Source organism: Parambassis ranga, chromosome 9, assembly GCF_900634625.1.
Source record: "Parambassis ranga chromosome 9, fParRan2.1, whole genome shotgun sequence".
Lineage (NCBI taxonomy): Eukaryota > Metazoa > Chordata > Actinopteri > Ambassidae > Parambassis > Parambassis ranga.
The window spans coordinates 7107939-7131949 of NC_041030.1; the positions used below are offsets into that span (position 1 = coordinate 7107939).

General features: G+C 41.5%; 1 protein-coding gene across 1 annotated transcript in view; it reads left to right on the forward strand.

Annotated features, from left to right (window-relative positions):
* The window catches only part of whrnb (whirlin b), a 47577-nt gene extending 23954 nt beyond the window's left edge, over positions 1-23623 (forward strand). Inside the window, exons 2-12 of the mRNA XM_028414641.1 lie at positions 2510-2680; positions 3944-4069; positions 11245-11519; positions 12165-12201; positions 15306-15491; positions 15577-15768; positions 18789-18860; positions 19368-20052; positions 20197-20372; positions 21210-21341; positions 23342-23623. Of these exons, the coding sequence (XP_028270442.1) occupies positions 2510-2680; positions 3944-4069; positions 11245-11519; positions 12165-12201; positions 15306-15491; positions 15577-15768; positions 18789-18860; positions 19368-20052; positions 20197-20372; positions 21210-21341; positions 23342-23518 (2229 nt within the window). The 3' untranslated portion in view covers positions 23519-23623. The remainder of the gene's footprint in view (positions 1-2509; positions 2681-3943; positions 4070-11244; positions 11520-12164; positions 12202-15305; positions 15492-15576; positions 15769-18788; positions 18861-19367; positions 20053-20196; positions 20373-21209; positions 21342-23341) is intronic.
* The last annotated feature ends 388 nt before the right edge of the window (positions 23624-24011 follow it).

Consider the following 24011-nt stretch of genomic DNA (forward strand, 5'->3'; position numbering starts at 1 on the left):
GATTCATAATGGGAGTTCAGGTGGGTGTAAGAGGTATCTTTTTTTCATACCATGCTGGTAAATACAAATTACTTTGTGGAGTAAAGGACTGCACTCATTAATTGTGCTTTAGTGCCATTTCGTAACTGTCAATTAACTTAAAGGTTAAACTGTGGAGAATATAAACTTCCTTTTTAATAGGTCCCCTATGTCACATTTCACATGAAATAAACCAGGCAGTGCTGTGAGCCTTATACAATTTTTAGTTTTCCATATTTGTTCCTTAAAGGTAGTGAACTGATCTGGAGTACAGTAAATGATCTTTGAGTAATTGCACAGATATTTGAGTATAACTACTCATATATCTGTGTTTGTTGTTGTTGTTTATCTCAGTGATGACATATCAAGGTCACTGTGACCTCACAGAGCATGTTTGTGCTCACAACCCATATGCTATAAATGCCAAAATATTACACAACTAATAGAATAACAGGATGATGAGATGGTATTTTTAAATCCAGGAGTCCCTATGATCTCATAATGTTCTCACTTCAGTTTCATCAGTGCTGCTAGAAAGACAATTCTTAATCAGGGCCATCTCCGCCAATCTAGCAGAGAGAAACCAGTGATTACAGCAACTTCATAAATCACTTATAAGACTAAATGACAGCTGCAGACTACAGACGCTTTTTTAAATTTGGCTGGGACACAGTGAGTTATCCAAGATTATTATTTTCTTGGTTTTTAGGACGATGAAACCCCATAGGCAGACAGTTGTTGCAGAGAATAAGACAGAAACTCTAAAACCGAGGTGGCATATTGCCCCAATGACGACATGGACCGTCCTGTAGCACAACCATCTCAACCACGACCCCTGCTCCAACAGCATGTCTGGTCTTGTGTCATTTTGAGACGTCCCTCATCAAATCCCTGTGGCCAAACATGGTGACTCATTAGGCTTTCTTTTGGACCAGAGTGTCAGAAAAGAGCCAAAAATAGGCATGAGAAAAAACAAAAGAGACATTGAAGGAAACGGGGATAGAAAAGCAGCAAAAAGTAAGCAGCTTTTATGTTTCCCAAACTGCCAAATGTGTTTGTGCTGATGCAGATTGGTGGAAATTTCAGCCCTTGTGTTTTAGATAAACATCACACTGACTAAAAATAGTTCAAGGATACATCCTCCAGACCCTTTGTGAGCTGCACTGTTCGGAAACATGTGGGAGATGATGAAATGTGTATGTGTGAGTCTCAGAAGGATTAGAAAAAAAAGCTTTTGAAAATACTGAATACAAAACATTCTATATACTATAGAAACACACTGTTTAAGTAGGAATGCAAATTAATTTAGATCTTTTTTTCTTTCAGAAACATTAAATACCGTTCGACAGGTTAAGAGATACCGCTTTCTCTGGGAATTATGTATTCAGTGCCTCCATGTGCTTATGTGGCTCAAAGTCTTCCTGACCACTCAGCCTCTTTCTACTCCTTATGCCTAATATCTTGTCACTATCTTGTAAAAGTAACCCTACAAAGTCCAGGATCAAGCTGTAATGTCAACAACGACAATAAAATATAAAAAAGTATAGCAGCTGCAGTAGCTACTGGGCGATATGTCTCCTGGTGAACTTTTGTTTGAGAACATGGAGGGGATGCATGTATTAATGTTGTTTACTGCAAACCTTTTAGTTTTATATATATAACTAAGGTCATAATTAGCATGTATATTTTCCTGGTTTCCATATAGGAGATGAATGTCCTCCAGATAAGCCCTGACTGTGACCCTGTTTTTCTCTGCCTCCTGCTGTGTCTCTGATGGCGCCTGTGAGTCACTGTTATAGTCACCACTGTAGCCGCAGAGCAAACTAAATGATGTGACAGCAGATGCACAGGGCAAAGGGAGCTTCGGCCGTTTGAATAGCAGAGCACAAAGGAGTATGAAATCCCTGGAGGAGAGGCTCTGATACGATGCGGTGACTCAGTACCAAACAAAGGTTTAACAGAGGCTGGAAACACAGGAGGGCATTGTTAGAGTCACTGTCTGCTGTAATAACAGCAAATCAAATAAGAGCACATAATATAGTCAAAAAGGCTGGTGGCAGAGGACGGTGGATGCAAATATTCTGTTCTATTGTGGGCTTCTTGTCTCCTTGAGATAATGTTTTTTTTTAATATTTAGATTTTTCTGTAGGCTACAGGAATATGGGTGATGCCAGTGGTTAGTACTGTCATCTCATAGGGGGTCTTTCAGGGTGGAGTGTGTATGTTCTGTGCCTGCACAGGTTTACTCTGGGTAGCTTCCTCCCACATGTCAGAAACATGCATGTTGGGTCAACTGAAGACTCTAAACTGCTACACCATGTTCAGTGTTTTTTTAACCAAGTGTGTCACAAACCTATTCATAATTAATCATAACTTAGCCTAATAAGCTCAGTTGAACATATCTGAGGGTTGTTTAATTAGCCTTAACATTACATGTAAAGCATTGCTATGTGGAGTGGAATGTTTCAACACATTCTCCTCTCTGATGCAGGTTCTGAAGGGATGCAAGAAGCTGACCATGTCTGTGTGTTCTATGGGGCGGATCCCAGGAGGCTACATTACCAACCATGTGTACAGCTGGGTGGATCCTCAGGGCCGCAGTGTCTCCCCTCCACCTGATAGCCAGGAGGACAGTCAGAAGCACCCCATGGAGGAGAGGACGGTAAGACCAATGTCTGTGTGGTGTTGTTATATGTAAGTGCATACATAGTGCAGGGCTCTGAAAGCAAAGATTCTGTTTCAGTGTTTGAAAATGGCATCTGTCCAGGATGACAGAAGTTTTTGTAATTGTCTTCCTGCTCGTGTCTGACAGCAGTCAGCTCTGTGCTGCAGCATGGCTCTCTGAGGACTGTCATCATGACCTTTGGTTCTGTGACATTTGGGAAGAAAGACTCATTGTCATAATCCTCGGTTTTGTTTGTGGTCTGGACGTTTGTTTCTTGTGTTTTACTTCCTCCTGTGTTTCCCCACCTGTTTTGATTGCCTGCTCCGCCCGATTGTGCTCACCTGTGTGTAGTTACCCATGTCTATTTAAGTCTTGTGATCCCCCTGGTTTCTGCTGGATTGTATTGTGTTTTATTTCCTCCTTCTGTTTCTCTATGTCCAACCTGAGAATCAATCTTTTTTTTGCACTCTGAAACTTAGTCGTTCATTTTGGATCTTCCCTTCGTGAGACAATACCTGACACTCATCCTTCAACAAAATCCTCCACCAGGGAGGTTTACCCTCAAGAGATGATTTGCTAAAATTGACTCATCTGAAAAACACATCCAAGGCTATGGTGACATATGAGGTGTGTTGAGCCAGGGCAGAGCCATGCTGTGCTCTCAGGCCCGTGGCTTAACCTGCTGCATCATGCAGCCTCATACAGTCAATGGCTGTGCCTCTGAACGCAGCTCTGCAGATTTAAATGGGGCTCAGTTGGTGGGCTGCTCTGTCCAAAAGATGCTTAGTAACTGATTTATGCACACTGCATTAAGTGTTGGTATAATATAGAACAAGGATAGTTCAGAAAACTGCTTATGTTTGCATATTTACAATGAAGCTGGGTGACCTGGAAGAGAGTTAATGAAAGGGGAAGGAAGCACAGTTTCTGGACTGAGGCCTGAGAAGCTGTTACTACTATAGAGGCAAAATGTCCAGCGTATAAAGAAGGGATGATTTGTTTGCTTTTTATCTGGGGAATGTATAAATCTTTGTCGGTGAAGGTGCCAGATAAATGCCAGCTGATCTACAATATGCCAGCTGTCTGTTTTATGACTCACACCTGTTGGAGCTGTTTGCTGCCTGTAAAATAAGGATGCTTTTATGTGTGTAAAATGTCAATGTTGTGCCCTCCTTTTTTTATTTTAAATTGCTGATTTATTCACTTACTGACTTATTTATCTTAATAATGAATAATCTGAATATCATGTCTTTCATGCAGGTAAACCTGAATATGGATGATGGTCGCTCTCTTGGTCTAATGATCAGGGGTGGTGCTGAGTATGGACTGGGGATCTACATCACAGGGGTGGACCCTGGATCTGCTGCAGATGCTGGTCAACTAAAGGTATGCCTGTTGTATAACACCACACACCCTGCCAAACATGAGCTCAGGGACAGCTGCAAAGGATCCTCCTCCAGATCTATATGAATCCTTCCAGATGGCAGTGAATCCTCCCTCTGTTATAACTGCTGTGTATGCATGCCATGGCACACACAAAAAGTTGGGATGACAGCTCTCACACACGTCACTTCTTTATTATAAATCCTGATCATAATGCATGACATTCTCTGTAATAAAATGTAATTAACTCACACTATGCAATTAACTCAACCACTTTTTCTTGTGGTGCTGCAAAACAGAACTCTGTGCTTTCTAAATCTGATTTCTCGTCTTCCTCTTGGCTCTGTCTACTTATAACACTGTAAATCATTATTAATCTGCAATTTATTTCCACAAAGCAATATTCATGAGATGATTTGCATTTAACATTCATGGTTGAATGAGGGCGTGAAGGTGAAAAGAGGTATAATCTACATGAGCACTCTTCCAAGTACACTGTAATTTATAGAAGAAACATTGCTTGAATTCTTCAGTGTTTTAATAAGTGAAAAGATCCTTTAGCTGGCAAGAGAAACGGTAACCTAACACATCTCATTTCTTGATCACTACAAATAAATAAACGCAAATTCACAAACTCCAGGATGACCCTATAAGTTTTAAATTATACAGGTTGTTATGGAGAGGATTTCTGCCACTGCCAGCTGTCATCGCTAACATCTGCTACTTAATTCTGATGAACCTGTTAGCATTCATGCCACCTGTTTCCTATTAGGTTGCTAAACCTACTAACATCTGCTCCCTGCCACACAGCCTCAGTCAGGCAGCAGACTTCACTGCAATGACAAGCCTGCAAAAAAAATGCTTTATAAGCCACACTAAATTGTCTGCAGTGTACTTTCAGGTCTGCTTTCTGCCTCAACAAGCAGGCCACTCTCACCCTGTGCTATTTTTCATCCTGCCTGAGGCGAGGAGAACAGAAGCCAGTGTTTCCTACCTGTAAACAATATGGCTTTCATGATGATATCATACTGTGTCCTACTTGGAGATAAAAATAAAGCATCACATTTATGGCTGGTTTCATGTTAGTTTAAACTAATTGGGACATCTGGAAAAATGGCCCAACATTTAGACAGAAAAACAGGCTTGAAAGTTTTTGTAAGAAAGAGTGATGTTGATTCAACTGAGTGAGATGAAGACTGAGGAATTTAACGGTGAATATAAAGAACATAGAGGACGTTTTTCTTCACTTCGGAGGTGCACCTTAATTCACTGTTTCTCGGTAAGAACTGCTCTGTCTTTACAGTGTGTGTGTGTGTGTGTGTTGCCTTGTGCGTCGTGGTCTGCGTGCAGCAAATTGAGTGATCTGCCCATTAGAGTAGGAGCAGCAGGCAGACAAGAGGCTGTATATCCTTTCCTGGAAATCCATCCCTCTTTGCTTGTTTACATCCATCCCTTCCTGCCTGTGCGCCAGTACTATGGCAGTAAATAAGATGGAGGGCTGCTTAGCACACATGGCTAATGTACATTCAATTAAATTTGCTGTGATATCACTTGCTTCTATTTCCCTTCATATTCCATATTTTCTTCTCTTATTGTAAATATATAATTATCATTTAAGAAGTAAGAATGCCACAACAGATAAAAGCGGCACCGTAACCTTGCACACCCTCTAAAATTGTGTTGTTAAATATCCCTGAACTCAGCAGTACCGATAAACTAGTAGATCCATCATCACAGCTCTATATGTATAAGGCTGGCTGAAAGTCATATTACTCATTTATATTTGTGCAACACAGCGACAGCTGGTGTTGCCCATTCATTACTTTAAGAGACTGAAACGCTCAGCTTTATCCATTAGAAAGTGATATAAATCTGTTCTAAATCCATTCAATTAGTGGCTGTTTTCTAACCTTGAAAAGGATGCATTGACACTTTATTAGATGTATAAAGAGACATTTAATTAAGTGTCATTTTACAGGCTGAACATTATATGTTTTTGAATTCCAGGAACAGATTTTATTCAGCTATCATGGCCTAACTTGTCACCCTGTGCGAGCTCCATCTTCATGCAATGACTCAATCTTTAATTAGTGTCAGTCCCTCTCTTGCCAGGGGTCCAGCCACAGCTTTGCCTGTCACATCCATTCCACTGGAATGAGTGTTTGGCAGGCAACAGGGCAGAGTGGGCTTCTTTTTTTCATAAAAAGAGCATCAGAAGGAGAACTGGAAACTGTAAGGATGAGATCAGGCAGTGTGAGTCAATATCAGCTCTTTATGTGGGAATGGATTACAGCCAGGCAGCATTTTAAGCTTTTGATAACATAACCACCACATGTCCTAAGACTTCAAATCATCTTAAGGGAAAACAAATACTTTGTCAGATGCCTGTAACAGCATTACAGCTGACAACTCTGACATGTTGTCCTCCATGGCCTGTACATGATGTACATGTACATGATATGTTTGTTAATTCTCATTCATGAAAAGTGATGCCACTCTTTCTCTCTCTGTAACCACCTGGAGGCCACTGCAGGCTGACCAACTGCTCCTGCTTTCTTAAAATAGCAGTTTGCCCTCTCTCTGTGAAAAGGACAAATACATTGCTCCTCCAGCAACAGGCACACACACACTTTATTTCACACTTAATCATGAATGATCAATGAAAAACAACATGGTGAGAGTGGCAGGGTGGCAGTTGCAAAGAACATTGTATTGGCCTGTCAGAGATGTCGTTAATAAGAAGGCTTTTGCTATAACACAGATTATAATCGTTTTTATTTATATTACTGCTTGCATTGAGGACAATTTCAGCCAAAGAGGACAAAGGGGCACTGTCTCTGTGGTGTTATATATGTGCATTGGATCTGTTTGGAATAATCATGTGCAGCATACGTAAATTAAGGCTTCTGTTATCCCCAAAGGGCCCCTTTAAGGAGTTTCAGTGAAGCTGCATCTACTTCACATAATCATGTTAGTCCGAGGCGAGAAAGAGAGAAGTCAATAACTAATTTCTGCCTCTACTTATCCTGCTGTAATACACTGGGTGCAGTTTTTCCTGCTGCTTTCAGCAATCCCCTGTGTGTTCCTGCACCCCCCTCCCCAACTGAAAGCTTTACATAAACAGATCATTTATGTCATACATAATGTTTGTTAACCACTAATACTGTAAAACCTACAGCTCAGTCAGGCACAATGTAACTATTCTGTCCTCAGATGTTCAAAAATGTTTTTCATTTAAAACAGCTACAGTAAAAACTGTTACAGGCAGTGTGATTTTTTTTATTTTTTTTTAAAGACGTGGGTGGCAGGGGGAGTCTAACAAAAAAGGACTGCATTAACAGGTCAGCGTTGAGTATCTTTGTTGGCTTTTCTCTGTGTCTTGCAATCCTCCAGTTTTAAACCAAGCACACGATGCATGTAAGTATGGTTAGAATATGTTCGCAAAATCTTCTATTGTCCCCTTACATTTTTCATCAACAATGCTAAAGTGGTGGGTGTAGAACACTGTAATACTTGCTGCAGGTGGATTGAAGGAAAGCCCAGTGAGAGACTGTTATGGGATTTATGTAATTTTGCCTCTTGGAGCTCTTTCCCATAAACTACATATAGAGATGAATAAACCCTCCATCTTTAATGTGGTTTTAAAGTTCATTGTTGTGGCTCTGGACATGATCATGTTTTCATTCCCTGTCTGTGTCTTCACCTAAAGGGTAACATGACGGTTGGTCTTGTTTGAATATTTTTGCAAGAACCCCTCCACTGGGAAACATCTTTTTTTATGTCAGTCTAGCTGGTAGCTGTATAGCTGCACACATAACTTATTAGAGCTTCTAAAAGCTGCCTCTGCCGTTCATTTTAGTTGCTTTTAGCATCCATAGCAGATATTTAAAAACATAGCCTTAAAACATTCAAAACTATCACACAGTGTTTTCAGTAAGAATACTAGAGATAATAAAATGGACAAAGGACAACTGATTATAAAAGAACCATAAGTGTTTTGTTGGCGAAAGCAGAGCACTGACCGCTGATGATGTTTCCTTGTTCTGTGGTCTGATGAATAATGCTCGTCGCTTTGACTTAGCTGCGACACTCATACTCTGCTCTGAAGGGCCAGGACCCCAGCTGATTGTTTGGCTGTCTTATGGAGGATAATATAATTATCTGAGTGTGTGTGTGTACGATTGTGGGTGCGATTGTGTGTGTGTGTGTGCGTGCTTGCATGTGTGTGTGTGTTAATGGCACCCTGCAACCAACTCAATGAGGAAAGTTGAGGCGACCTTGGATTTCACACTCTTGCTTGGATTTAAATCTGTGACCCGAGGTTGTGCTGATGATACAGTTGTCTGAATCAGACTCTGCGATGCACTGCACACATAACCTCCGACAGATATTCCGAGAGGATTCTGGACCCTGGGCTGTGATTTGTTAAGTGTTGAATCTAGATACACTGTGGATACTTTTAGCATGGATTTGTTCTTGACTTGTGGCCACCTGACAACAGAAAAAGTCCCAGTTTATCCTCATAACCTACTGCTATAGTTTTCACTGGAACAACGTCCTCCCTGCTGACAGTGGACTGTGTGGATCACCTGCAGTAACCTTTCTGCTGTTGTGTTTCTGTGTTGTGATACTCAATGTGCTGGAGCAGAAGAAGTCTCGGAGATAGCAAAACATCAACTAAAATACAATTGACTTAAAAAAAAAATCGACCTAACATTAAAAATCTATTAATCCTTTCTTTTCATATTTAATGCCTTAATAGTGTTACAGATTTGGATGTTTGTTTTGGTTTATGAGATATTTCCATTGGCTTTTTGATTACTGCAGAAAATAACCATTGTGCTACAAATGATTAAAGATACTGACATGATAATCTTTCCAAAGAAGCAACACTTTTTTCTGATATTTAATAATTTTTAAATATTATAATCATACTTATATAAGAGTAAAAAGTGAAAAAATTATGCTGTAAAGATTACACCCTGAGCACTGGCCCTGAGAGGATTTTAGCCACACATAGAAGTATAAACAGCCTGCTAATGATTTTTATTTATTTATTTATTTATTTATTTTTTTGTAAAACCACTGTTTAACCACTGACCTTATTCCGGGCATACAACCAAAAATTGATTTCTAAGGACAAGGAAATAGAAAATGCTAAAATGTTAACAGAATGCAATGAAACTCTCTTCAAGGACTTTGAAAGGAGACGGGGCTGCTGGAACAGGCTTGTCCTTAATGTCTTTTTAAGCTAAGTCTGCTGCTTGATGATAATGAAATGATATTTATTTATATCCAGGTCACATTATTCATTAGCCTTCAGCTTATTATTTGTGTGTCTGAACCTTCAACACCTTTACAAAGTCTCTTCCTACTTGTATTAAGTTGTGTTGTGAGCATTTGCAGGATGTGTTTGATGCCTATAATGCGTCTCTCTGTTAGAATATGAGTAGTGACCATGTGACTGTCACTGTCAGAAAGATTATTTTGGCCTGCAGTAGGTTGGATTATATAAGAAGATGATGATTGTAGTGGGCAGAGACCAGCATGCAGACTCCGAGGCAGCTGACAGGGAGAGAAAAAGTTCCTGACACTCACATTTATTCATGGGTTTCAGGTCAAATAAGAGTTTTTTTCTGTCAGTGATACACCAGCTGAGAAAAACAGTTTACAGTATTTTATCTTTTTTTTTCCACTGAATATTAGATTTAGCTACAAAATAATTCAGCTAAATGAATTAAGTTATTCCGTGTTCTTACATTTGAGGTGCTGTGTTTTACCTGAACAATAATAATAATAATAATAATGCATTGGTCTTATATTGCGCTTTTCTGCTCTGTTGGGCAGGCACTCAAAGCGCTTACATTGAGATGCATTATTCTTTCACACCACATTCACACAGTGGCAGTGGTAAGCTACCAGTGGTAGCCACAGCTCCCCAGGGGGAGACTGACGGAGACGTGGCTGCCAAGGTGCGCCTACGGCCTCTCCGACCACCGCCAATCCATTCATACGCATTCATACACCAGTGAGTGCACTGGAGGCAATGCGGGTAAAGTGCCTTGCCCAAGGACACACAACAATGACTAGGGAGGAGCTGGGGTCGAACCGCCGACCTTCCAGTTATTGGACAACCCTGCTCACCACTGAGCCACTGCTGCCAGAGAGCACAAAACTCTCTGGCAGCTGCCATGTTTGTAGTTTTAGCCAACGACTTGCAGACTTCATTTCTCAAGTTCGAAGGAGACTAAACATTTTGAAGCAGCTTTTTGTTCCTGCCTGTCGCAGCCTGTTTCTTTTAGATGATAAATATTTGTAACATTACAGGAAAGCTTTGGGCTACACATGGAGAGAGGAGAACTGGATACACACTTCAAGATTACCAAAAGAAAAAGAAAGAAACAATCACAGTCAGCATACTGAAAAGGACATAGTAGAGAGGAGAAGATGGTGACATACTGTATGCATTTTATATCAACTCGCATAGCAAATACACTTCCCCAATTTGTGCTGAAGTGTCACTTCAAGCACTGAAATATCTTCTATTTCTCCACACGAATGTGTTTTTCAGCTTTAGCTCTAAACTCGCTGGCAGCAGTAACCTTCTTGTTAACATGAGGTATAGTGGTGGATGCAGAATGTGCTTCTCTTTTCAACCTCTGACTACAGGCATGCTGACTGCTGCCTCAGCAGTGGCACCACGGCGCCTCATCTAATGGGGACAAATGGCCTGACTTAAAACCCTAATGAGCCAAAATCAAGAGGGTTACTTCAAGAGGAACACTGCCTTTTTATTAATGGAGGCACCTTTAGGTGTTTTTTTGCTTTTGGATGCGATGCACACCACAACATGCAGCTGATTAAATGAAAATTGTGTTACCCATCAGATAGTAAAGCACTTCTGATGTTTTTCAACATAAAGAAAACTACTAGTGAAAAACAGCCCCCCCAAGAGCCAGCAGGGGTGCCTCCTACATCACACTTAACGATGAGTCAGGACTATTTACACCAATGTGCTGCTAATGACCACATGTCTTTCCAGCCTACATGTGTTTTTTTTAATATAATCCATGGCTGAAAGACTTCAGTGTTTCACAGAGTCACACGCAGCTCATAGCCTGATGCCCACCTCTAATCAGGTACGCAATGGTCCCTTAAATAAAACTGCTCTTTTTCAGGTGGGTGATCAGATACTGGAAGTGAATGGCCAGAGCTTTATCACCATCTCCCACGATGAGGCTGTCCACATCCTCAAAACAGGACACCACCTGCTGATGAAAGTGAGGGATGTCGGGCGTCTGCCGCACGCTCGCACTGTGGTGGATGAGACCAAGTGGATCTGCAGTCAGGCCATAGCTGAGACCAACGCTACAGTCATCCCCAGTTCTGTCACCAACCCTACTGTCAGTGACGGCGTCCACGCCAGCGTGAGTCACGTGACCTGCAGTTCAAGGTGAGTGCATGATATGAAAGGGGCTAAATGGGAGGGGTAGTGTCATCTGTATGATTAAAATCCAGCTGTGCTGTTTGTTGTTACACTCATGAATGGTTCAGTGCAGATTATGATGTGCCTAGTGCTGCTTTCAAGACACAGTCCGGAGTCAGGATTTCTCAGGTGAAACTGGCCTCCAATCAATCTAACTGCACTGGGCCAGATTCACCAGGATGTACAGACTGGGGTCGCATTTATCCCAGTGGGTAATCAAACTTTACTCAGTGGAAGCTCTATAAACTGAGTTGAGTGTTCAGAACATGAAAAGCTTTCCTTGCAGTGAATATGTGTTTGACAGCAAACACTGCCTTCTTTCTCTTCTCCCCTCATCCATCTGTCTAATGGCCTTGGACCTGATTGAGAATTTGGTCTGCTTCCCGCTGCAGCCTTGGACATTAGACAAGAGGGCTCTTTGCTGCACACCTCATTACCTGCCTTAGGCTGGGCTAGGCTGTGAGATTGTTGTTATGTTTTTAATATTCAGCATGCATTAGAGATGGCTGAGCACACAGGGATTTGTGTAGCTGTTTAAAATGTATTCATTTCTTTGACAAATGTATAGAAGGATGGGAAAGTGAGCTGAATATTGTTTTTGTTTTCTTGCAGACCATCTTCAGCCAGAGCAACACCTGTGTTAGGAAAGGTAAGGCTGCAACGATATGTCAAGCTGTTTTTACTTTAACTAAGTCTTACTGCTGCCAGTCACACTGCAGACAGGAAAGTTGTTTGGCAGATCATCACATTAAAAATTCAGGTGCTAGCACTTTCAGCAGATTAAGTGACAAAAAGTTTGCTGACATCAGAATTTATCCATTTTTTTTTACCTTAAGTATTCATCTTAAAAGTAGAGACAGTGTCTGCCTGGTCCCAAATAGAGAAGAGACCTGGTTCCAGAGAGGTGCCTCAGTTAGCCTCCTGTTCTGCACATGTGATAAATCAAACCATGTGCAGACACCAGGTTAGCTTTATTTATACACGCTGAATATCTGCAACATTCCACAGTAAAAGTGTATATTACAATATATTATAGATTTGTCTTTTTCCCTATAACATGAAATATTTTGTGAGAGCGCTGATGGGATGATCAGCATCTGAAATCAGCAGCATGGGAACGCTCAGGTGATGTTTGATGCTGGAAAAGGATGCTGCAGCCAAGTTTTATTTTTGAAGTTATAGTCTTTGTCTGAACTGAAACAACAAGCTGAAAAAATACGAGCATGAGCCAGACTGAGCTAGAAGCTAGCTCCCTCCCTAGCATCCTACTTGTGTCACTTTTTCTAATTGATCTCCTTTAGCACAGTAAACAGATAAAGCTACATGCTAATAAGAAAACCAACAGTCTGCATCAAAGGCCCCGCTATAATTAAGCAGCTATTCATCAGAAAAAAAGGGTCCAATTTCTTTGCCCCAGGCAGCCGAGGCCTAATGAGCTTTGTAATTTAAGATTGGATGGGCGGCCATGTTGATTTAATGCATGTCCAACAAGCATTTCAACTGCCGCCGGGTAACCATTAATGAATTAAGGACAGCACATAAAGGATGCTGCTTTGAAAGTTGAATGGGCTCTGAGGGACAACTGAAGTAGAATTCAGTGCTTGTATCACAGTGACTCGAAAAGGGAGGGTTATCAAAAAGCGGCTTGTTAGTGAAGGCAGTGTGCTGTGTATTAATTAGAGCCTCGACCCCAGGGATGTGATTGGCTACAACGTGACTGCTGACATGCCATAATTTAGAGGAGAGCTGAGAGAATTTCTCGCAGTCTTCCTTTTTATTCTATCATGCCTTTTATTTTTCTGAACCTGCAGATGACGACATACAATAACGAGTTTGTGTTCTGTTCTGTGAATAATTAAACATCCCAGTTTTGGAGAAACAAGTGTAGTTTGTCCATAAGGATTTTTAGGTTGGCTTCTCATGGGACACGTGTGTTTTTTTTAAACCCAGTGTGACAGTTTGTCTGGCAGCATGTTGGGACTTTGGGCACAGATGTAGTTGGATGTCCCAGTGGGCTGCTTCAGTAGAGCTGTGCTCCATCAGTGCTCAAAACCCAAAGCAGCATCAGCTGTACATGTTATATTTTTTTATTTTTAAGGTACTTATAAATGTTTTGAACTGAATTATGTGAGGATGTGTTTTAGATGAATCTGTCCACCGATGCAGTGTCACTCTTCAGCCTGCTGTTTGGTGGTGTTGACTTTGGTTCTTATCTGAATTTACTTTTAGTTATTTGTTTATTTATTCTATGCTGTTCCTGCTCTATTTTGATGGGAGTTGCTGTACGTGTGTGTGTTTCTGTGCTGAGGTAGGAAGTGCACTCTATTGACCTTGAGTGCTACATAATAGGTTGGACACGGCTGTTTTGCTACTTTTTTAGTGCTATTTGCGTTCTCTCACCATCCTCTTCCTCCTCATGGTCAAACAATGCAGACAGACCAGATTTTCATTGCTCAGGCTGCGGCTGTCTGTTTTTTAAGTTCTGTTTTATGCTGTCAACATATTTCAAGCGGATGTCACCAGAAAAAAAATCACTCTCCTGTGTGTGAATATGATAAATAAGAGCTTGCTTGTGTGATTTGTTTCCATGGTAGCCAAGAAAAGGGCAAGCTTCTTGCACATGGGAGAAGTTGAAGTATATATATAAAAAATAATCACTTCTATGTTGTTTCAGTTCCTTGCCAGTATATTTATGAAAGCTCTCTGCATGATTTACGGTTCAGTGTATGCACCCGTGTTTGGTTTAACCTATAAAGACACTGTGTTACTAATCCCTCCCACTGTAGAAAAGTAAAACCAAAATATGTGTTAAATACTGTCACAACCACCGCTAGACACTGATTATTGTGTCAGGCTTTGTGCATATGTGGGCTGATCCTTTTATAGTCACTGGGATAGATCCTTTTTCTTTTTTGATCTGCCGAGGAGCCCATTTCAGACCCATGCACTGTTGTCGTTTGTCCTTGAGAGAAAGACATCACCTCATCATGAGGAATCCACTTGTCACTCGATCAGCTTTATTCAGTTCACGGCTCCCTTGCTGCAGATACAATCATATCTCAGAGTGAGTCTCTGTGGGAGACATCAACTCTAACTCTGCGCTATAAGGGGATCTGTTGCCTTCCTTATCATGCCAATACACATAAACGTGACAGAGGCAGACTCAAGGGCAAATCCAATCTGCAAAACTCTTAAGAAGTATTGATTTTTCAAAAGAAAAAGCTTCTCTTAAAGTTTCTATTCTCCAAATTACTTTAGTTATGCATATTTTTAAACTTAAGTGCAGACTACAGCTTCCTCCCTTACCTGTCACATATCAACTTTACACTGATGCACATGTTTCTACCGTTTTTGACATGCAGTGAGCATTTTATTTGTCTGTTCCGGCGAGCCCCTGTTTATTCCATAATAAGTTTTTCACAGCCACAGGACCTCACTGAAATTCAGCCAATCTACCAACACTGAAAGCAGCTGTTTCCTAGTCGAGCTGCTTATAAAGATAACAATGATGGAGTCCTAGAGGCAAACCAGTTCTGACTGACTGGCCCTGCAGCTTTGAAGTGGTGCCTGATAAGTTCATCCACTGCACTGTGTGTGCTGGATGAGGGTTGGAAGGGGGTCGGAGGGGATGCGCAGATCTGACGACTTAATATATGCATGTTGCTGCCCTTGTGGAAATTTGATAACTCACTTATTTTGTCTCTACATTTCACTTCATCTTTCCCTGCTTGGCGACCTATCTGTTCGTACCAGCCGGCAGGACATAGAGGTGTTTGCCCGCCTGGCGCTCAGTTGTCTCTGGAGCACCAGGCCTACATGCTGCTGACGGAGCCAGAGAGGCAGACCATGGCCTATTACCTGCAGGAGTACCAGGAGGGACACATAGGAGTGGAGCCACTAACCATGGCTCTGTTTGAGCTTTTCAACACACATGCAAAGGTACAAGAGCAGAGACTTTACAGACGCCGGCTGCAGCAGTCCCTCATGCGTGCTCTCATCTGTTTTCTCTTCCTCTTCCTTTTAGTTGTCCATGCTGTCTGAGGTGCGTGGTCTGGTGGCCCAACAAGACCTGGAGCTGTATGACAGACTGGTGTTGCACCGTGAGAAGGAAGCCCACCAGGCCTGGCACGGAGGTCTAGGAGTGCTGCATCCACAGGCCCACTGTAACCATGCAGGCCCTGTGGTGCATGATGCAGGACATAACATCCCTGCCACGGTGTGTCTCCTATTTGTATCATGTGGTCTGATGTGCTCATGTTTAATGTGACTCTCAGCAAGATGACAAAGCTGCCCTCAAGTTAGAATTCTAGACTTTATCAAGGTTATTTTTGCACTAATGACCACCCTGTTGCCTACTTAATCATCTGACAAAAATATTGATTTAGAAAATGATTTACTACAAGTTAAATGTAATTTACAGGCCGTGCCAGCTGCTTGGCACAAAGTGCTGCTTGTTACTTTCATTAGCAGTTAACAGAATAGGTTGCACATGTTGATGAGGGTGACTGATGTGACTGCATCACAACAGGTAAAAAGCTTAGTGTATCCTGCCTTTGAAAATAGACCACCCTGAATACTGTCAGTACAGATAAACTGAGAAGCAGTTTATATGTTAAGTTCTGTGTAGAAAGAAATTGCTGAAAAGTTGGGTGGCCTTTATAAGTACCATGATAGACACGTTCTGCCAAAGTTCATATATAATGCATATATGTTGTGGGCCTGTGTTACACATAGTTGAGTCAAATGATGTTGTCATTGTAAATGCGCACATACAGGAGTTTGCCAAATGCATAAATAAGTACATTCAAAACAATGTACCATACATTTTCTATTTGTAATATGATTCTAACATAGCTCATATGTTGGAGAGCGGACAGAGCTGCTTCAATTTCTTGAATGAAAATGACCTGTGTGACTCTTCATCAAGCTAGCTAGCCAGCTCTACATGGTCTATTCATTATATAAATATATTCAAACCAAACATAAATGACTACATTTTAGTATGAAAACCTGGTTTAAAGTTAGTGGAAGGTTAGGCTTGGGTTAAGCATGTAGCAGTTGTGTTCAGAGTGCAGTAAATCTCCAGCAGGAAGTTGCCCTCTGGAATGATGGAAGCATGAGTGCGACTGCACATCATTCCTCCTTTCTGACAGTCTTAGCTGCCTGGCATCAGTCTTTGAAACAGCAGCGGACTTCAGTGACTATGGCGTATTAATGTTTCACTTCGGTCCACATCAATCCACAGAGACCTCATTCTGCCGTGCTTCTGATCCACTTCTTTTATCAGTCTGGCCTCTAAAAGACTTAACGCAGCGCCTTAATGTGATAACACTGTTTGGTTTTATTTCACTCTGCTTATAATTCTGGTCTGCTGCCCGACAAACCTTTGGCCTCAGGGCAGTCGGTGCATTTATCCTGTCATTGTTAGCTTTTTGGTGCTGCTATAAAAAGCTCACTGGTGACGTTTGCACACTATGTTACTGTGCAATCGCTCATCCTGACACACTCATTAACATGATGGTGAAGTCACAACCCTATAATAAAGAACTGATTGCATTTATTGACAGTCCATTAATAAGTAAGGAAACATTCACTGATTCATTGTAACATTGCTGGTTATGACATAGCATTGTCTTATATTCCTATATTGGCAGTCAATTAGAATAGCCAGTTGCTGTGACAAACTAATTGCTAAAAATGTGGGAGCATGAAGGGAGATGGAGAGCTAGATACCTAGGAGCTCAGAAACTGCTATTATCAGGTCAAATAAAGAGATAAACATGTTGGTAACGCAGCCTCTTAAATCAGTGGTTTGGTTTAGGTGTTAAAACTACTTGGTTGGGTTTAAGAAAAGGTCATTGTTTGTAAATAATTGTAAATAAGTATATACTAACCTTTGGTGACATTTTTTTATATATTTGACACTCCATACTAGAACTCAATTCCTTTTTTCTTACCACTAAAAAGTGAATGTACTGGTTGTCTTCTAAGACATTTTTATTTCCTGTTAAGCTCCAGAAGCTGTTTTTGAATCTGTTTGTCTTTGTCCTGATGCACCTGTAGCGCCTCCCAGAGGGTAGCAGGGCAAACACATCAGAGCCAGGGTGGGAGCTGTTCTTGATAATGTGTTTGGCGCTGCTGAGGCAGCGGGAGGTTAATGTCCATCAGGGAGGGAAGAGGGCAGCCAATGGTCTTCTGTGCTGTCTTAACAACCCTCCCTAACCTCTCCCTGTCTGCTACAGTGCAGCTACCTTACCAAACTGTGATGCAGTATGTCAGCAGGCTCTCAATGGATGATTGGTAGAAGGTCAGCAGCAGGTCAGGGTTAAGGTAGTGCTTCCTGAGGACTCTCTCTTATGAGAGAAGGACCAATCTTACTAATGACATTAAAAATGGGTCCGCATGACAGCAGGCCAGTGTGAGCAATGCCCTGATGCTGACATGGAAGCAGCAAAATGGAATTCAGTCATTATTCATGTCATGATTTACACCTGTGCTTTTCCTAATGTCACATGTCAAAGATTTCAACATTTTCATGCAGTAACCCTTACCCTTTAGCAGCTCTGATAATCAGACATAAAAGGAAAATACAAAAGGGGGCTATTACCATATGTGTCAGCCTTGGTACTGCCTGAGAAAAACAACAAATCATGTGTGTTCCATTAAGTGTAGGTGGTGTACAACGCTGACAAGCAGGTCTGTGTGTGCCTAGTAGTAGTATTTATACTACTACTAAATGTAGTAGTAGTACCTGTACTACTAAATGTACAGGGTTAATTTTAAAAAACAACGAATCTACTAACTAACGGTATATTACTGTCTGGGATGTCACAGGCATGGTCTTATGGTTATTTCATGGGCTTCATGTGGTGAGACTGAGACTGAGCATCCTTATGTGATGGGACGGGTTGAAGAATGTGTGAACAAAATGGTGAAAAAAAGATTTTCCCTACCTAGCTGGAGGACCATCTGGACTCCTTTAGAGGACTGCTGGGGCTCCCTGAAGCCCACTTTGTGAACCAGCATTGAAAGAAAAAAGCCTCCGGTCTCAAGCGATTCAGCTGTTTCAAGAAAAAAATGGTTCTCCAACACTTTGTTCTAACTGTCTAAACTCTCTGGCACTCATTATGTTGTCCTGTGGGGCACATCTCATCCATCTGGCATTTGCATTTAGTAGGCTAAAGTAAACCACACATAAAATTGAGCCCTGTTAATGCTCCTTATTCTTTCTTTCAGAATGATGGCGGTGTTGGCTGGACAGAGAACGAGCAAGTGGAGAACACTCACGCCTTACAGAACATTACACTGGTATGTAACCGTCCTTGTTTTATTCCATATAAAAAAAATTGTTTCTGAATGGCTCTGTGCAGTTTTAACTTTCCTGAAAGATCATATTGGGTTTACAAAATGTTTCACTGAACATGAAACCAAACAGCCCCACAGGGAGATCTGTTCATTACAGCCCACAATAACAAAGCATTGGATTTGTAACTATGTACTGTACTACAGCTAAAAATGGAAGCTTGCCCTGAGGGTGACACTATGAAAGGCCATAAAGTCATTGTAAAATCAAACGTTTACAGCTTTGACAGCACTGCTCTGATCAGCACACAGTGCCCATCAGTTCATTAGATATCTCATTTGCAACTGTAACGCCAGATGCAAAACAATGGATGGATATTGTACTCATAGTATGTACCCCCACTTCTATGTGGGTCTCATATCTATGTTTTATTTATGTTCAAAATCAAACAGGATAAGGGTGAGAATGTGCGCCATCCATTTCAGTGCATTTTGTCTTTATTTCACTGACAGGATGAAATGCAGGCCTCAGGTGCATCTCCTCCACCCTTCAGAGCTGCTCCTCTTCAGGCCCAGAGCCGGTCATCCAGAGAGCTTAACCGGAAACCTTCAGCCCGCGTGGTGCAGCCTGGTTCCAACCTGCTCTTCACTGGCCCCACCCGGCTGCTCCAGGACTGCCTCCACAAATCACTCAAATCCCTCCCAATGACGCACCAGCCCTCCCCAACCTCTGCCCACCATATCTGCACTGGTGCCACCCACCACACTTCTCTTAATGCACTCCATCACACCTGCCAGAGCACCTTCCAGCTCCCTGACACTGAACACTACAACCACCCGCACTCCTACGCCCATCATGCCTACCACCATAACCGGCCCAGTTCAGGACACCACACCTGCCCGGGCTTCTTGCACCACCGGGACTCCTCTAGCTCTGCTAAGCCCGAAGCATCTGTCAAACTCTCTTCCAGATCCAGCTCTTATGAAAAGTCCTCAGTTTTGTCTAAGTCTGCATCCTCTTCTAAAGCGGCATCTCCAATGCCTTCCCCCCATCCATCGCCGTGCCCCTCCCCCTGTCCCTCTGTCATCACACCCGCTGCCCCACCCTGTAGTCCTGACCGGCCCTGCTCACCTGCCCTCAGCCAGAAAGTGACAGACATGAACCGACTGTCTGCGGACTCCAGACCCCAGCAAAGAGGTACATTCTCAAATTAAAAGATCCAGAAATGCAGCTTTCTATCTATCTATCTATCCATCCATCCATCCATCCATCCATCCATCCAGCTTTACAAGTTTTTCTGTACCGTCTGCTTGTGTGCTGACGTGTCAGTGTGTCCTCCAGGGGCCACTCTGTCACAGCTGTCAGACAGTGGCCAGACTCTTAGTGAGGACAGTGGAGTTGATATAGCAGAGGCAGGAGGCCTCAGCAAGGATGGCAGCCCTCGACCCAGCAAGAACCAGCAGAGCCATCTGGAACAGCCAGGGGCCCATGCACCTCCCCCAGGGGCCACCAGACAAGTGAGTTCTAAAAAGCCTAATAAATAATCATACTTTTTCAAAGTGACTTACTGTAGAGACCTGATTATAAGTTAATGAAACCAGAGCTCACTGTTTTTTCTTTTAATTAATTAAGTTCTAAAACAGACCTTACACCACATATTTCAAATAAAAGCACAGCAGATACAGCATTGTGTGCTGTGCCATTAGGATGGAGTACATCACTGTGTGGCAGCAGTCCAATCAAACGAACAGATGAGGAAACAAGCAGACAATGAAGTAAACTGCCTGGCCACATTTGCATATAAGAGGGCTGAGTCGTGGAAACTCAATCACATCTACATAGGACGAGATGTGAAGAACAATATTATGAATTCAATTTCATCCTAATTTTAATAAGAGAGAACATTTTTAATAATGTCCGTGTGTGATGTAGGGATCTCAAGTGACTTGTAGTTCCCCAAAACAAAAGCTTTTTTTATCCTATAATTAAAAAAATAAAAAAAGTATGAACTGACTCATTTGTCAGACGGTTAAAGGATGTAAGGGGGCTTACGTGGTAAAAAACTCACTTAAGAAACAAGGCTTCACACTTTATTTCTTTATGTCATAATCCATTAGCAAGCTGGTAACCACTGATGGTGTCCATCGTTTCACACACTGTTTTTCAGACTCCATGCTGCCGTACTGAGTAAAATAATATAAATTCGACTCCTACAATAATGCACCATGCAAATGTAATAGATGAGCTGTTCACAGCCAGATAGATTAAGAAACTATTAAGTGCAACAAACATTGAATATTATCATACAGTATGACATTATAAAATTAAAAAATTCCTCTCACTTTGTGTCACAGCTGACTGGCTCACCCATCCCTGCAACCACTGCTACCCTGGTTCGAGTGGTGAAAAACGCCAACACCCTGGGCATCGCAATAGAGGGAGGAGCCAATACGCGGCAGCCTCTGCCCCGCATAGTCACGATCCAGGTACAACAGCAATACAAATCTATTGTTTAAAACTGAATTATAGATAGTCCTGACACCATTTAAATGTCATTTCATTAGTTTGCTCAAATAAATATTTTTATTAAGTCACTATATAGCAAAAGGTTATCAGAATATTTCCATAATGTCCACTTGCTGAACCTGACAGGCAATAACACCAGCTAATCACTGAACAAGTTCCAGCCTCAGCTGCCTCAGTTCTTTTTCAGAACAATGTCCTTAAGAAGAATACATGACCACACAGTTATTTCCATAACAACGGCCTTCATGACAAATCCACGTTTTTTAAGCTATTTTTGTTGTTTGCTTGGTGCTTATTGAAAACTCTGGGAATCAACAGTGTATTCTCACTGTTGCTCTCCTCCTCAATATAGTCAATACACTTCAAATGTGTGAGGATGAAGGCTTTTCAAAATAACATTTCTTGTCCAACACAAAAAAGGATTAAGATACAATGGAAAAGGATAACATTGTATTGTTCCATTGACTTTGTATCATGGAAAGTCAATGGAACTTATCTTTAACAAGTCAATCAGATTATTGTGTCTGATATAATAGCTAAAACTAACTAAAAGAGGGCAATGCATTTTGGGTTTTGAGTTGGGGAGATTAAAATGTGATCAACAGACATTTAAAATGTAAACTGTAAATCTGATAAATAAAGTACTGGATATAATTCAGTGTAACAGATTCCCTCACAGATGTATATCTTCATGCTCAGATGAGAGTGGGAGTTCAGCCACGTGTGTTTTTTTTTAATCAGTAGCTACATTTCTGTCCATATTTACAACAAAGGTGGGCTGTCACTGAGTTAAAACGAGAATAAACTCAGGCACGCTCACTAACAGGCTTTTGCGTGATCAGACCGGCTGTGGATTGGTTGGAACAGCTGCTGTGTTCTGCCCACTTCTCTACGCCTACAGAAACATCCTCAGCATTGACAGGTGGTTTGATGCTTGAACAAAAAGCAGTTGGCAAATAACAGTGTTTGTAAAACTAACATGTTTGCTCATCTCAAAATCTTTCATTCACGACTCTCTTTATGTCATTTTGTCCCCTGACATCTGGCACTGTGTCTGATCCATTACCTAACAGACTTCTTGACCAGTCTGCAAATCATTATTACCAGTCTGTATAGCCGGCAATGATGTTTTCAGCTGCTACACTGTAATTGAATGTCACAGCAAATAAGCATGTTTAGCATTGAGGATTAAATTGAATCAGCCAATTTGGGCTGTTGTCCTGTTGTCAGGTTGACAGATTCTGTTCAATGAATACCACGGGAGAATAACGATTAACCAATCAGCACCGTGCATTGAGACCAGCCCTGTTGTATCAACAGATGAGTTGACAAGTCTGGAAATGAGCTGAAAGATCTGCCTGATAGGCAGGTCGAGTGAAGGAAGGATCAGTGAGCTGATGTATGGATTAACCCTGTAGCTCTATTGAGCTGCCTGTTAAAAGAAAAACAAACACAGCTTTATTTTGGTTGCAGTTAGGTATTAAAAACAACTGATTAGAGTCAAATAAACCAGGGGTATGGATGAGTAAAGATTAAAAACATACACTTTCACAGCATTAAACACATTTTACAAGGCAAACCTTTCCCATCTGCTGCTGCCATGGCAGATTCCTGCCCCAACAACATGATGACAGGCAGGCAGTAGTTGTTTTTAAGGCCTGGAAATATCAACCCTTTTATGTTTTTGAGGTCCAGGGCAGGCTGCTTAGAACACTGTGCAAACTACTTCCTATGAAAACGGCAAAGCACAAGAGCTGCTTCTAACTTTACTTTGTCCTTTCACTTAATGAAATCACCAGCATATGACAAGAATCACCCAGACTACCCACCTATCTCACACTTTCTCATCTGTTTTTCTTAAAACACTTAACAAAGTGTTCTATTATTTTATATCAGTTGTCACTGAATGCCCTCGGCTAACTGTAGCTCCCCTCCACTCCCCTCTTATCCCGTCTGACAGAAAGGAGGCTCGGCTCATAACTGTGGCCAGCTGAAGGTTGGTCAGGTCATCCTGGAGGTCAATGGCATTTCTCTGAGAGGTCGGGAGCACAAAGATGCTGCCCGCATCATCGCAGAGGCCTTCAAGACCAAAGAGAAGGACCACATTGACTTCCTGGTGGTTGAGCCAGGACTATGAGGACATCGCACTTTATGCAGCTATGTTTAATAAGACTGTTCCATTGCTTTGAGGGATCTGTCTAACTTCCACATGATGTTGTCCTGCAAACCTCATATTCATTTCAGGGAGAGAATTAATGTGTTTGCTGATTGCACTCTACTGAGATTTGCACAATTAAAATGTATAAATGGATATTACCTGCTTTAAAAAGTCATGCCTGGGTCAAATCTTATTTGCAGTTGTAAAGTTAGTTCTCTTTTATAGTCTCTATGTCTTATCTTTCACTAGGAGGACAATTAGTACTAGAGTGCTCGCTGCACACACTCAAGTCTTCTTGTAAATTTGTTAAGACATAATGTTTTAATGGATCATTTGGGTTCTTTGTAGTTCTCACTTATAGTTCTACTCAGCAAAACACTGTGCTCATCAAGTTAAATGCTGTCATATGAACACATAGTTTAAACATGAATCTGAAAAGGTTTAGCCTTAAAACTATGGTATTTGTCAAATT